The 15751-nt window shown below is 37.9% G+C and overlaps 1 protein-coding gene across 2 annotated transcripts; it reads left to right on the top strand.

Moving 5' to 3' along the window:
* The first annotated feature begins 723 nt into the window (after window positions 1–723).
* On the top strand, window positions 724–14212 carry LOC141808770 (solute carrier family 35 member F5-like). Of its 2 annotated transcripts, none has more exons than XM_074695474.1 (17): window positions 724–867; window positions 1541–1637; window positions 1865–1955; window positions 2052–2193; window positions 3179–3328; window positions 3746–3808; window positions 4140–4221; window positions 4877–5067; window positions 5977–6058; window positions 6275–6362; window positions 6820–6884; window positions 6988–7092; window positions 7182–7341; window positions 7511–7601; window positions 7995–8149; window positions 9306–9406; window positions 11046–14212. In XM_074695474.1, exons 4-16 carry the CDS (start codon window positions 2059–2061, stop codon window positions 9385–9387), a joined length of 1449 nt encoding a protein of 482 aa, XP_074551575.1. In that variant the 5' UTR covers window positions 724–867; window positions 1541–1637; window positions 1865–1955; window positions 2052–2058; the 3' UTR covers window positions 9388–9406; window positions 11046–14212. The 2 variants fall into 2 exon arrangements, with proteins under 2 accessions (XP_074551575.1, XP_074551574.1); XM_074695473.1 differs by having other exon boundaries at window positions 4874–5067.
* Window positions 14213–15751: the final 1539 nt, after the last annotated feature.

The following is a 15751-nucleotide window of genomic DNA, read 5'->3' as shown; positions in this document are numbered from 1 at the left end:
TTTCACTCAGTTTCTTCACTGTTTCCTTTGACCAAAAATTCAGCAATTAAAAACATTTTGACATTTGGATTATAAAGTTTGTTCTTGAAGGACTTACTGGGTTTGATCAGTACATGATAAAATTTTTCAGCAGTTGAAAATGAAATTAAAAAGTTATCTTAGAACAGCTACATCACGATATAGAAATGTTTCTGTTGGAATAGCAAAACATCTGTATTATGTGCCATAACTTGATGTAGACCAGAAATGCCATTTATAATTCACATAAACCAGGAGTTGGACCACACTATATAAATTCTGGATCAGACAATTAAGCCCAACATTTATAAAGGTTGGCCTTAATGGTCTAATCCAGAATTCTATCAACCTTTACCTAGGAAAAAAAACTAACAAACTAACCTGGGTAATGAAATGTAAGGTCAGACTGAATTTCACATAGTTTTGTAATCAAATAATGAACTTAAATTTTTACTTGATGATTTGTAAACAATTTTCTGAGGCTGCAATTTCCCCACATTCAATCACAAGCCTGTGCATAATCAAATAAATAGTTTTATTAGATTTGATCAGTGGTGGTAGATTACAACTGTTTCAACAAATAAATAAGCGTTTACACTGACGGAATATAAAATATTACCTTTAAAGAAGTTTAAATTCATAATCTGCTCTTTGCGACTTCATTTCCCAGAAGCCTCTGCCGCACATAAGTGATGTCACCTGATAATGAAGACAGGAGAGTGTGCTAATGTTTACAACATTTGAGCTGTCAGTTTTATGAGAAAAACTGGGAATTTGTCGATGTTTAATAGGGAAATGATAAGAAATGTCAACGGTGGTACCAGATAAATGACGTCTTCTGATGTTCAGGTAATAATTATCCTTTAATTAGACATTTAGTCAATAAACCAAACAAGCTTGTTAGCGCTTGGCTTGTCGGCGTTGCATATCTGATATTGTTAAACGACTGAACTAAGTCCAGCGATTGTAGTTACAGCACTTATTACCTGGAGGTTATCTATACAATTCAAACGACCTCCCGTTAACCTTACATTGAAATCTGAGGTATGGCATTATCATTCTGCTACAGTTTGATTGCTGCTAATAGTGCTAGCTTACAATCTGTTAGGCTAGCTGTAAGTTGTTAAAGGAGAGGCTCCTGTGACCATGAAACTTAGGATTTTATCGACCCCTGAACGAAAGAAATGTATCCTGTTTGGAGTTACGTGCATTGCAGTTATGGGAATGTTTGTTTTGCAGAACTAAAAGTTGACATTTACTCAGCACAGCTGCAGTAGGCACAAAATAAACAGCTTATTTTATACTACCTGGGCTCATACAAAATTGTAGTTATTGTAATATGTAGTTAAGCTTAAACTGTAAATCATATGTGAAAAACTAAGTGACAGACAATTCTATCATGTAAGAATATTAAAGGAGAAAGAGTTGTGTTGTTCTTATATCAAAATATCAGTACTTTGTACCAGCTTATATCGAGATCTAACACGTTTTCTTTAATCCTGTGTTGTTTTGTCCCTTCCAGCACACTGAAGTTTGGCAGCAACAGTGTTTCTCTGCTTCCTGCTGCAGCTGTGATCCAAAATAATGGACGTGCACATTTGAATGGCAAAATATAAATGGTAGGTAAAAAATATTATACACATTGTGTAAAAATATCACGTCAATTACATGTGCAGCGGATCAGACTAAGGTCAACATTAAACCAGTTGAATAAGTCATTTAAAATGCTCACTATGTAGGTGGCAACTGAAAGCATTTTTTTTACAGTCCAAAGCACAGGGTTTTTTCTGTGTTCACAGTCTAGTTGTTTGTTGTTAAGAATAACACTTCTGTCTTTTTGTTGCAGGTTTCCACTGGCTGAGAGTCCTATGATTGCTCGTGAACCTCTGGTTTCCACAGTGAATCTGAGTCATCATCTAGAAGAAACTTTAAAGAGGGTGCATTCATTGCTCTTATATGTGCTTGAAAAGTGCATATCTGATGACTTTCTTGGTTGACTGGAACTCACTGGTTTTGTGTGTTTGTCTTATCAGTGCACTGATGGAGTGGGTTTTCATCATGAACCGGATGAGCTCTCAGGGTAGTTCTTCTGCCCAGCGGAGGCGAATGGCTCTGGGTGTAGTGATTCTCCTGTTGGTGGATGTCATCTGGGTAGCGTCCTCTGAGCTAACATCTGTAAGGAATTAGGAAAAGTTCATTGGCTTTCACCACCAACAGCTGTGCATATTGTATGTTCCAGATCACATAAAAAGAATAAAGTAGAAAGGGGGACACAGGTGGACTTATAAACTAGTTTCCGAAATGTTTTCTAGAGTTGTCCTACTCTTTTCTAAATGGCCCTCCCACAAATCTTCTCTGTATGTTGTCAGACATTTAGAAAAACAATCTTGGCTTGTAAGTAGCAAAATTCTTTCATTGGGTGCTTTTTCTTGCAGAGGATTAAGTTGAAGCCATTCCAGCAATGTTGCAGCTGACGGCTGAAGCGATTTACTGAAACAAATCCGTAGTGGTTTTAACCTTCTAGTCATTTGTACCCAAAACATACAAGTAAGAAGCACTAATCTCTAACCATCTTTTACACTACTTTAAAAGTTGTTCTTAAAGTGAAAGTCCAGACTTTAAAGCAAGCATTCTTACTGAAGTGCAAAGTAATTTTGACTGCTGATCTTCTTTGACATGTTGGAATTCTAACTTGTTAATTTGACTGCAAAAAACAATGAACTTCTTTAATTTCTCTGTTTAGAAAAGTTAAACTGTTTCAGAGTCAAACATTTTGAGGAATGACTTGACTTTGAGTGGCGGAGGAACTGTTACAAGTGAAGGCACTGAGTTTGTTTGAAGTTACTAAATTGGAAGCCAAAATAAACTTAGGCAAAGAAAATTGCGCAGCGAGTACTTCTGGGAGGTGGCTGAGCTAAACGGTCAGGTGTAATTATTAAGAGTAAGAATATTATGTTGATCTCCAACTCGGCAAACAGGATATGGCAAATAAACATTGGTGCATGACAGATTAAAGAAAAATAAAAAAAAGTTAGAAGGGAGTTTGAGCTTGTGAAACTAAATTTTGTGCATAGATATATGGACTCCACAGCTGACAACATGTTGGCTAACAAATACAAAATGTTGAATTAAAAGCCTTCTTTGTTGCTTTTTTCCCCAGTACATTTTCAAGCGACAAGAGTACAACAAACCCTTCTTCAGCACATTTACAAAGACCTCCATGTTTGTACTTTATCTGCTTGGTTTCCTGCTGTGGCGGCCTTGGAGGCAGCAGTGTACGGGCACTCTAAAACGACGGCACTCTGCATTTGTAAGTAGCCATTTTACACTCTAACCACATGGGGGCAGCATGTTAAAATGATTTTTCAGGTTAAAGATTCAGAATTTTCTAAAGTGATGTGGTTTTCCGACTCAATATTGTGGAAAAAGAAGTTATGGAAAACCTCAGAAATCATCTATTAACTTATTTTTAATGTGTCTAGACATTTGATGAGCCACATATTTTACCTCTTCTTAACTGTTATCAACCAGCAATGTCTCTTTGTTGCACAGCAGTCTACAGCATGCAAGCATGATCTGATCTATTGAAATTGAAGGAAATAAAGTTCGAATTGGATTTTGTTTTTTTTTCTTATAGAAAGACATTTTACCTTCCAGTTCAATACGTTTTGGTCAGATTTCTTTTTTTGTTTTGTTTTATATTTTAATGGTCGGCTTCCTCTTTCAGTTTGCTGATGCTGAGGCCTACTTTGCACCCTGCACCACAGACAGTACTGGGAACAACCGGTTGGTAAGTTATTAAGATGAACAAACTCCTAAAAGGAGTGAAGTTTACTCATGATCCAGCGGTTTTATAAAGTTTTGACCAAGTTTCATTTTTCTACTTGTGGAAACCAGTAATTCCCAACCAATGCCCCCAGACTTTGATATGATTTGGTGATTCATGTGATTATGGAGAAAAAGTTTAGGTCTTATGATATGATGAATTTAAACCACACGACTGTATGGTTGAAGTAGAAATTACCAGTAATCACACATTTTAAAAAGTTTAGAGAACTGAAAAATTGTTCACTGAGAGATTCAAACTCTGTGTTAACAATCTTTCTTTGACTGTTACACAGAGTGAACCGCTGTACGTTCCAGTGAAGTTCCAGGATGTACCTGCTGAACATGCAAACTGTTTGATTGAAGGATGCGAGTCTTGTGAGTACAAAGCGATGTTGTCTGTTGTAAAGAGTAAAAGATACTTCATATTTAACATCTAACTAGTAACTGTCTTGAACAACTGGTCCAGCTCTTTGTTTAACTCTGAATGACAAAGGATCCCAAGAGTGAGCCTAAGGGTTCAAGTTTTGACTGATATAAATTAGGTACTGAACAACAGGGGGACAGCGTCAAGCTTGGGAGAAAGATCAAAACATTGTTAAAGGCCAAAGAAATACAATATTTAACAAAAGGAAACTCTGCATGACCTTTTGTGAGCCACCAGAGTCAGTTCTTTCATTTCTCTCCTCTTTCAAAAGCCATCCTGATAAGAACAAATGATCAAAAAGACTCTGCTATGCTCTGTCATGGTTTTGGGCTATTTCAGAGGATTGGAAAATCTGATTATTTCTTGCAGTTCTATATAAAGATGCTGTTCAGGAAAAAATATAACAGAGCTCACTTTACCGATAGGATATCCAGTTTAGATTTAGGGGAGAACATGATGAGTCTGTCATGCTTGTTTCCAACCTTTTACCTCATTTGTCACATGTGTTTAGAATAATAATGTTTGTGTTATATGGTTATTTTCCTGCTGTAAAGAGTAGTCTGAAAGTGACATCTCTGTGTTTGGGCCATTTTTACCACCCAGCAGCTTCCAAAAAGCAGCGTGTACGCTTCAGTAACATCATGGAAGTGCGTCAGCTTCCCTCCACTCAGGCCCTGGAGGCCAAACTGTCCCGCATGTCGTACCCAGCTGCCAAGGACCATGAGGCCATGCTGCGCACAGTGGGCAAGCTAACCATCACTGATGTGGCAAAAATCAGCTTCTTCTTCTGCTTTGTGGTAAGTAGAAGTTAGATTAACTCCTTAATTGCTACAAATAAATCTGAGGACACTTTGGCTGTTTGAAAATTCTGATTTATCTGGTTTAATCTTCTATGAAAACCCAATTCACACTGTTCCCTCTCCGCAGCTTAGCCTAGCCTTACCTCTACACAGCTGTCTACTCCACATCTATATTTTTTTTCCAGCCATTTCTTATTGAGCAACCAATAACACTCAAACTTGTAATCTTTTCTTCTTTTTATATACTTATTGCTGATTTTTTTGTTTTTGTAGTAATGGCTACTTTTTTTTGCGTCATTGCATTTTCAAAAAAAGTGCTGTGTGTGGGCATGTATGAATTTTTGTGCACCAGCAGAAGATAATGCTTTATGAGCATCAAAAAATGCAAGACATTAATCAAGTTGCTTATCTCTTGATGAGCTGTTTTTAATTAGTGACTCATCCTCTTTGAGTGCAATAAATAACCTTAGGGAAATATTAAAGCAGAGCAAGTGACACAAGCCTAAATACGATCACTTCAACAATTAAGAGAGTTTTAAAGATAAAAAAGTTATTGGAGCATGGTCCTTAGATTGTCAGCATACCCATTTGGTTTCAGAATAGTTTGAGCTGTGTTGCTGAGAAGCTTTTCTTCAGATTATTGTTACTGTGTCAATTTGTTGAATTACCGTTTAAAACAGAGGCTGCTGCTACTTGCTCTGGGTACGTGGCAAAATGTGCCGTGACATTCGTTTCAGCCTCTGAGCCACAGAGCACTTCTGTGTTCTTCAACCCTTAAGTTAAAAATGTCATTTTTTGGTGAAACAATGTCAAAACAAGCTAAGGCTTCAGAGATTGAACACTGTGTTGATCATTTTGTCTGCTCCTCATAGAAAATATCACATCAGTGTCACTTTTTCCCCACAGTGGTTCCTGGCCAACCTGTCTTATCAGGAAGCTCTGTCTGACACACAGGTCGCCATTGTCAACATTCTGTCATCAACATCAGGTAAATCTCTTCATCTCTCTCTTTAAAATTTAATATCAGTGCTTTCAATTTTTAAGTCTGAACTCTGCACCTTGATTAGTTTAAAGGAAAATGTGTCCTTGTATGTGACTGTTCATTAGCCTGCAAATCATCTACCCACAGTTCTTTGGCTGATTCCTTTGATGCCACAGGTGTCAGTTTCACCTCTGCTCTGCCTCTTCTTCCTCATTCTTTCAGGCCTGTTTACGCTCGTATTAGCAGCGATATTTCCCAGCAACAGCAGTGACCGCTTCACCTTGTCCAAACTGTTAGCTGTGGCTCTGAGGTGAGGGCTGATGGAAAGTTTTTGCCGTTGATTTTAGAAAAGCACGTTAAGAGGGTTTCATCTCAGTATATTTGTAAAGATTAATGTATTGTTTAGTTTTGTTTTTATCTAGCTAGTTTGTATCTCTGTCCCTTCTGTCTCTGCAGCTGCTCTGAAATGTTGTCTCCTCTCATTACTCTGACTCAAACGTGTGTCAACCAAATCCAAGCCTTTGCTCTTTGCTGCATACCGGAGCACATTAGGCTAATCACAGTCTGACCCAGATATTTGTCTTCTGCTAAAGAAGCCCAGAGTTAGTAGCAAAACACTGTAATCACAAAACAACTACTTGGCTCATTGAGTAAAATAGGAACAAAATAACGGGATGAAACTGCAGATGGCATCTGATTTCACTCCACTCAACACTGTCACTTTGGATATGGCCTTGTTTTGTAATCCTTGTGAATTTCTTGTGCAGTATGGGAGGTGTGGCCCTTGTGAGTTTCTCCAGCATGGATAACCCTGATGGAAATGGAGTCACAGGTAACCACTAAAAAAGCAAGTTACAGTGTTGTTTTGACGTTAAAAAAAACTACCCATGAAACTTTCTTTTTCAAATTTAATCAATCAAAATATTTCCATGAAGGTTCCTTGTGGTCACTAGCAGGGGCGATGCTTTACGCCATCTACATTGTTATGATCAAGAGAAGAGTGGATCGGGAGGATAAGCTTGACATTCCCATGTTTTTTGGTAAGCTCGTGTTGTTTTCCTCCATGAAGTTGTCATCGCAGAGGAAGTCTTTGCAGCTTTCTGAGTCTAAGCTGATGTTTTTCTCACAGGATTTGTTGGTCTGTTCAACCTGCTGCTTCTGTGGCCTGGCTTCCTTCTGCTCCACTACACAGGCTTTGAGGCCTTTGAGCTTCCCAGCCAGCTGGTGTGGACGTACATCCTCATCAATGGCCTCATAGGGACTGTTCTCTCTGAGTTCTTGTGGCTCTGGTGAGGGTCTCAAACCTGGCACCAATTTATCACAATCTGCATTCTGTTAAACAACCCTTATTTGTTTAGTTTTCTAAACTAAAACTCATTGTGGTAAGCTTATTTGTCCTAAACCTGTCTGATTAGCTTCAGTTTCACTGTCATTATTGATGATGATTTCTCTCCACAGGGGCTGTTTCCTCACATCATCTCTAATCGGAACTCTGGCGTTGAGCCTCACCATCCCACTCTCTATTATTGCAGATATTTGCATGCAAAAGGCAAGTTTACAATCCCTGGTGCTCAAATACCAGAGCCAACATTTGAAATACGATTCAAAATAATGTTGTATGGCATCAGCAAGACATCACTTTGAGTAGAACTGGTTGAAAGAGATTGCAACATTAAAAGTCGGTTTAATGTCTGGAAATAAAAAAAAAAATAGTTGTATTAAATGTTTTTTGACTGAATGATTCCTGCATACTCTCAGGTTTAACATTGACTGCTACTTGCTAGAAGCAACAAAATGTGATCTTTGTGAAAAAACCCATTTGATCAAAGAACAGTCTAAAAGTGTCTGTTTCTGTTGAATTCAAATTCAGTCGAAGGTTTAATCAGTCTCCAAACATGCAATCTATATCTAGTTTGGACTTTTCTCTTGTGTGTGTGGTTAGGTTCGTTTCTCCTGGCTGTTTTTTGCCGGGGCAGTACCTGTTTTCCTCTCCTTCTTCATCGCCACACTTTTATGTCACTACAACAACTGGGACCCAGTGCTGGTGGGGCTGAGGAGAGTATACGTCTTCATTTGCAGGAAGCATCGGATTCACAGGTAAACACAGTTTGAATCCACTCAGGGGGGTAAATGGGACACATGACGGTTAGATTTTGATTTCAAAAGTTACTTTGTTTTGCAAGAACAGCTCGAAAAACATCCCATTTAATACAGCCAGTGGACGTCTGTGATGATTGTGCTTTTAAATATCTTTCTCCAAAACTATCAAAAGAAAAAGTTAATGACTCATGTAACAAGGCATCTGATTTCCCCAGACTGGCAGTGGAGCAGTGAAATGGCTCCACTGCTGAATTTCCCACATTGAATGAATTCAATTTTCCATTTCTGCATACACAGACACACAAAAAAGGTTTTGATCAATTCTTGCAACTCATTTCATGATTTATCACATGTACTAAAAAGTGCTTTGTCAAATAATATGAAGTTTAAAGTATCACAGCGTCTTTCATCATATTATTACTCTCTTCAAACAGCCACTTTGGAAGTTGAGCTATCTATTCTGACTCATCACATGACTACATCCCCACACACAACAGTCATTTTTGGAGGTCTGCTTTCTTCAGACAGGCTTGTTTGTCACATTGAATCATTTTCCAACAGACTGCCTCTGTAACGTCAAATGTGGTTGCTATGGTATTTGTGACGCAACTGTTAAAGGAGTGTAAATAGCCACGCGTGCTTGATGGGGTGAATTCTGCTTCCATGAACTCATCCTTTTAAAACCAAATGGAAGTTAGTTCTGCACACACACACACATTCACACAAAGTGGGGCGAGTTAGGTTAATTCAAACTCTAAATATCTCCAAGTGCACCAAAGAAAATAATTTCTGATAAAATGTGAAAGGTTTTTCAGTCTGTTGTTTGAAAGTTAAAGCTTTCAAAGTTTTGAATAGAGAGTGGATTGTTTTTCATTGTATTGTGGCAAGTGACCCATTAAAATGAATCGACCTTAAACTCTTTTCTCCTCTGACATTCCAACAAGGACAACACAGTCCATTTGTAGCGTGCAGCCTCGCTAAGTTAAGTCTGTAATCAGATGTACATGCTCGACTGAAAACCCTCACTGTGGCAGTTATCTCTCCATTCTTCTGTAAATGCTCGTTCCCATTTGGTGAAGGATGATTACAATAATGATGCTCGTCGAGATGATGACAGTGATGATGATTGACACTCTGTTTCCTGCACACACAGACAGCAAGACGACAGCGAGCAGTGTGAGAGCCTTATTCCTCTACAGACCGTCTCTCCCAGTGAAGGAAGCTTCTGCTCCTGATCCAACAGTCGCACACAAAGTAAATTATCATACTGCTTTTACCTGTGTGTTCTTGGCAAGTGTGTCTGTTCATGTCTGTGTGTGTTGTGAAGACTTTATACAAGGTAAAAGGGGCAATGACAAACAGAAACTTTTCTGGAACACTGCTGTTCCTCTCAGCTTGACAGAGCCCTTTTACATCTTCCAGCTCAGTGCTTTGGTTCTCTTACAGTAAGTCTGCTGAACCAGCAGGACTTATTTGGACTGAAATGAAGCAGCTGAAAATGGAAAACTCTTTGCCATTGGTTCATTCTGCTGACAGACATCTAATGAATACACCATTTTGATAGTTTTGGATACTTAAATCTTGGATTACTTGTTGGTTGGTCCGGCTCATGATTTCTCCTCCCAGAACACCCTGCTCTCTGACTGTGACTCTGATTTACTCACCACTTTGTCTAAACAGTGAGGACCAGAGACAGCAGACTAGCAGGACAGAGTGATCATCATGTTAATGTTTTAGATAAAAGACCGTCCACCCACTCCTCAAACTCTGCATCTCACTGAAGTTGCCCATCTCGTCACTATTCATGGGCTGAGACTCTCTTATCTTCTTCACAAACTGGCAAATTAACTGCCAGCAGGGCAGAGAGAGATTTGAACTCAGCTTGCAGTTTCTAATGGAGGCAGAATGAAAACGGGGCATTTTAAAGCAGAATGAAGCCCAACATTTGGGTTTGTGTCCAGTGGAGGAGTAAATGTGAATGTAGGAGCACAAGAGAGAGGTTGAGACTGGTAATCTTTTAGTTTAACTGATAGAAAAACAATGATGTGAATCATTTTGTGCTGGTTGTCACAGGGTCAAATGAAAAAAAAAAACAAGGACACTGTCAACAGCTCAATTAGAGGTGTCCCAGTCCGATATTGATATCAGATATTGGTCCACTATCAGCAGAAAAACAAGTATCAGTATCGTATCGGAATGCATCTAAAATCTCCGATATAAGCACTCCAATATAGGCGGTTTCTGTTACCCATTGGTTAATAATAAATGGGTCAGTTTTTCCTAGAGCTGCACGATTTGGGGAAAAGGTGCGATTTGCGATTAGGTGGACAATATTGCGATTGCGATTGTGCTCGCAATTTAATAAAAAAGGTTGTGTCATGATGAGTCTACAGACTTGCTTGGTTATCATGGAGAAAAATCTGAATTGCATGTGCTGACATTGCGATTGCGATTGCGATTGCGATAATCGTGCAGCCCTAGTTTTTCCTCATACCTACTGTTGCTGACTACTGTTCTTTGTTAGAATAATATCACTTAATCAAGTTTTTCTAACATGACAGACATACTACAAAATAAGTTATAAAAGTATGCATGTTTAATGCTGATATCGTATCGGATTATTATCGGTATCTGCCAATACTCAATGCTGCAGTATCAGTATCGTATCGGAAGTGAAAATGTAATATCGGGACATCCCTAAGCTCAATACCAAAGATACTCCACTTGTAAACATTTAAAGCTTTCATTGTCAATATCTTTTATATTCAGCAAGTACTTCCAGAAGTCTGAAATATTCTGTGTTTTTTGGTGTTCCTTGGTAATGCTAAAGCAAACACAGAGTAAGTTTTTACTCATTCACTTTTCTCATGTTGTTCTTTATTTGTCTCCAAAGGTGGTGAATGCAGAGCTCGCTGAGCTGACAATCTGGAAGCTTTCAGAGACATTAAACTACCCCAGTGCCTCCTACTTAATCTATTTATTTTCTACAGTGATGAAACTACACTCCCATTTCTACAAACTCATTTTTTTCCCATATTTCAGTCAACACAGACTGAGTTTTGTTTTAACTTTTTTGACATTTTCTGTTTAAAAAAAAAAAGTTCTTTATGGTGCTCAATGTGCTGGACTATACCAGTGACAACTGTAATGTCACGACCAAATGAAACGGTACGTACTGAACTTGATTGAAACACTAAATAAAGCAGAGGAACGTTCTGTTTTTCTGCATAAATCTGAAGGCTGTGAGCTTATAGATACATATATTTTAGAGCATCTTTGTGTTTGTCTAGAGGCCTTTTGAAGCCTTGCTGCTTGTTTGTATGTGAAGCAGAAACAATGCATTGTCCAAGTTGCCAATCCGTCCATTTATGTGAAAAGGTTTTTTTTTTAATTCTTTTGATTGCCTTTGATGAAGTAATGAAGTGATGCTGTATCTACATGAACTCAGGCTGATGGTTGGTGGAAATTAGCTTGATTTTTTGCTCAAATTCTCCTAAAGTGAGCATTTTCTTTTAAGGTAGAGCCTGACTGGCCTGAGATAGACACTTGTGATTTTTCCAGTGTCAACAGGCAGATGGAAAATCTGACAGACTTCTTCCTATTGATTGATTTATGACATTAGTGATCAGGTTCTCCATGCCGACACCTTTGATCTTAAGAAGTTATTTATGTTTTTATGAGGTTTGACCAATCAGAATCAAATATTTAACTCTGTATTTCAATGATATATTTCATTATTTGTAAACCGTAGCTGATATCTTTTTATCCTCATAATTGACAATAATCCAGAAGGTGCCATTTGTCTTCCATTAGCCTTTTCCATGTGGCTGCAGCATCAGCCTGTTCTTGCATAAACACACCTCATTAATGAATCCATGCTGTACCACATTACCGATTTCACAGCCTTGATCTGCAGTCAACAAGTGCAATCTGGAGAGCCATTTTGGTCATTTTCACCGTCACACAAATTTTAAGAGGCTTGATCGTGTGTGAATCCTGCTTTTTAAATTAGACATGCCTTACTCTTATAATGATCAGATAATCTTAATGACTGCTTTGTTTTTATGGACAGTCAAATGATGAAATGAGAAACGCAGCACAGTTCAGGTGACCAGACTTGGCAGCTCGAGTAATAAGAGAAGAATTCAACACTCTTAGATCTTGAACTTAGTTTCAAGTACACAGAAGAAGGCTGGCAGAGAAAAGTCAGTGGCATCACGGTCCAAGAAATGTTTGAACTCTCCTGTTTTCTAACTGAATGTAACACAATTTATTAACCCAGAGAAACCTAAAGTGTAAAACTTCTGCACACCGTCTAACTTGTAAAAACAAAAGTAGAACAATGTTTCAGTTTTACGCAGCTAACAAATAGATTTTTTTTACAGATTGGGTCGTATGCAGGAGTTACACATTTTCTACTTTGAAACTTGACTTGAATGCTTTTATTTGGCTTGTAACACACTGCCTCAAGTTTTGTTTTCAGCTGTCCATGCTGGAGATAAACAACTGGCCTTGTTTATTTCACTTTTCTTGGACTCATTTTTATTCCATTTTACATTGAAGACATGATGTCACTTTAAGCCTGTATAAAGACTTCTCACCTAGTGATGAAACAAACTGAACAGTGATGCCTCAGACACATCTCTTTGTCCACTGGGAGGAGTTTCTCATGGGAATATTGTGGAAAAGTCTTTGTCATGCACGTTGTGATTTTTGTTTCTACCAAAATGTAGAACTTTTTGTTGACTTGTTTGGAGGAGGCGTGCTGTTCAGCTTATGTTGAATCTGAATGGGAACTGCAAAGACGATAAATATCTCTTAAAGCTGGACCTGAATGCCATTCACTATTCTCTACCAGTCTCACAAGATTTCGTCTATTCAGTTTGCTTTCTACTGTCCCCCTTAACTCAGGTGACAGAGAATTAGCTTCACAACCAGGGGAACAGTTTTCACTCCTTTACACAGTCAAAAGTCTTTATTTTCTTCTGCCATGTGGAACCTTTGAGTAGAAAATGAAGAGTAATGAAGTTACACTACAGCTGAAAAAAAGCCTCACCTCTCCATTACTTTTTCTTGTCTTACTTGTGTGTGTACTTCTGTCAATGCTGGATCATGATCACAGACTGTGACCATCATGTTCTTTTTGTCAAATACTGATATCAGGCCTTCAGCTATAAGCTACAAAATGCCAACAACAGTCGTCTGCTTGTTTTCAGAATGGGTGTAAATACTGTACACAGAGACACGTTCAAAGTGTTGTCATTGGTGAAATCAGATGACCACTACAGATAACTTCACTAAGATGGTGAATCATTATATTTTGTGAAAGAACCACCAGATGAAGAGTTTGCATACCAGCTGTTTTCTTGTAACTGCGATTATATCACAATAAGTGGTTTAGTTGTAAATGATTTTTTTTTCTCTTTAGTAAACAGCGATTTATCTACTGTTTGATTTTATGTGTTTGAAAACAGCATTTCTCTGAGCAGCCTCTGTGTCTGTGATCTAATCCAGGGTGTAAACACTACAGCTGAAGGGGAACTGTCAATGTTATTCCTCTCATCCTGTTAATGTCAGTTGTGTGGACATCTTTATGGAGTGTTTTTATTGCACTTGGGTGTCAAGAAGAGGAGGACATAAAACCGTCCCGTGAGGTTTGCTGAATGAGATGAGCGTTTAAAATGACTGAAGTAAACTTGATCGCGTTCATTGTTGCACTTTCCGAGATTTCACAATCAATCCCTCTTTCACAGCTGAAAACCTTTTGGATGATAAGTTTTAAAGTTTTAATGTTTCTTATGTTGCCTGCTTACACTTTTAAAGATAATCCTGTTTTTTTTTTTTCTTTTCTTTCAATGGTGCTTCTGGAATCTGTAAAGGGTGTTTTTCTTTCTCAGGTTTTTTTGTCTTTTTTTCATATCTGAAATATTTCTTTGTAAGTGTCAAAAATGAAGGTGTTTATGTAAAAGAAGGCTGGAAAGAATCCCTTCCCTTTTATCAACCTCAGCTCTTGAATTATCATTTTAATCTAAAGTGTGTTTTCATACATACTGCACTATTAAAAACATACCTTTTTCAATCTTTGACTTAAACTGTACTTGTTTGAATGTATTGTTGAGTATCATGTTTTTCCAGAGAAAAAATTTAAATGTTTTTAAAATTTGTCAGACCAATCTAGTCGGAGTTGCTCAAAGGGTTCAATTTGAGAAAATTTATCCAGATTTTTCTCATTTACCACTCAGGACCGGGGTTGTTCAGCCTCAATCCTTTTTGGGTTTTTAACTAATTTAAACTTGATAGCAGTTCCAGGGTCAAGCTTTTAAAGATCATCAAATCTTGACTACCATTGCTCCCAATGAGACTTCATGTGACATGCATTACCTAAAGGGGGCGCCAAAACTCACACTAGCAGAAACATCCCAACAGCTGCTCTAAAGGAACTAAATTAAGTTCAATATTAAGTCAGTGTAGATGAAGCATTCAGTGTAAAAAGGCACCAAACTTGTTGAGAGTCCAGTGTTTAATCATTTCTGTGTGAAGTTGAGACTAAATTATTGTTTTTTTTTCTTCTTCAGCATCCTGTCATGGTAACATCCTCGTCGTACTGCCAGAGGCATGACTCGCTCGTATTTGTTCTCTGTGTTCATTTCCTCATTCTTCAAACAGCTGTGAAGCGGTTACACACACATCACATTGTGTTTATCTCAAAGCCACGAAGTTAGTTTCATACAGTCTCTCACTCATGGCTGCCTCATCACTGAGATATAAGACACAGTGGTGTCCAGCTGTTTGTAATTACACACACATAAGAACAGCAGATAATGAGATCTGAGACATTTAAAGAAAAGGCTCAAAATGAGCAATCAACCTTGATTTTCTTCCCACAGCTTTCACAGAGAACCAGAGTGTGACAGTGTGGGGCCGTGAGAGCAACATTTAATTTTAGGCTTCTGACAATAATCAATCACAGCGAGGGGAGACAAACCATGAATGTATAATTATATTCAACCTGTAGAGAGAATTACAGCTCATTGTTTTAAAGCAGAAGCAGTTCTTCGCTGAAAGTTGAAAAGGAAGATTTTTCTACATAAGGATGAAAAAGTTGTGAAATAATTTAGTCTTATGTTCCTCTTTAATGTCCAAAGAAATGTTGATGTGAAAGGATTTTAAGGTCATAAATAAGAGCAGGAAAGCATAGAAAGATGTATCTTTGATCTTGCATCTGAAAACTGAAGGAAAATTTTAAACTTTATTATAAACCAAACTCATAATGTCTGCACCAGATTATTTTCCCCTCGCAAGTTTTCTTTCTTGTTCCTGGAGCCAGCTCTCAAACATTTTTTTTTATTTTTGACTTTCAGCTTTATTCCTTTGAAGAAAAAAAAAAAAACATTACACAAATCTTTGTCCTGCCATGTTTTTCTTGTAAATTTGGTTTTAAATAGTTTTCTGTGTTTGAGGTCTGGAGATATCACCTCTGTGATGTGAAAGCTCTGCCTCTCCCACACAGCTATGTCTGGTTTATTTCAGCCGTGTTTCTCTTTGAACTTTTCAACTTTTCTGCAATTAGATTTCTTTCTTTATTATAATAAAAAAAAC

The sequence above is a fragment of the Halichoeres trimaculatus genome, unplaced genomic scaffold, assembly GCF_033239565.1.
Source record: "Halichoeres trimaculatus isolate MK-OKI-2021-1 unplaced genomic scaffold, fHalTri1.1 fHalTri1_scaffold_19, whole genome shotgun sequence".
NCBI lineage: Eukaryota > Metazoa > Chordata > Actinopteri > Labriformes > Labridae > Halichoeres > Halichoeres trimaculatus.
This window is presented reverse-complemented; position numbering and strand designations above follow the sequence as displayed.

Bases quoted from the DNA above. Each gene is read 5' to 3' on its own strand.
- LOC141808770 (XM_074695473.1), top strand. From the start codon at position 2,059: ATGGAGTGGGTTTTCATCATGAACCGGATGAGCTCTCAGGGTAGTTCT. The intron at 3,809-4,139 runs GTAAGTTATTAA...ACTGTTACACAG, and splicing joins GTACTGGGAACAACCGGTTG to AGTGAACCGCTGTACGTTCC. The intron at 6,363-6,819 runs GTGAGGGCTGAT...TTTCTTGTGCAG, and splicing joins CTGTTAGCTGTGGCTCTGAG to TATGGGAGGTGTGGCCCTTG.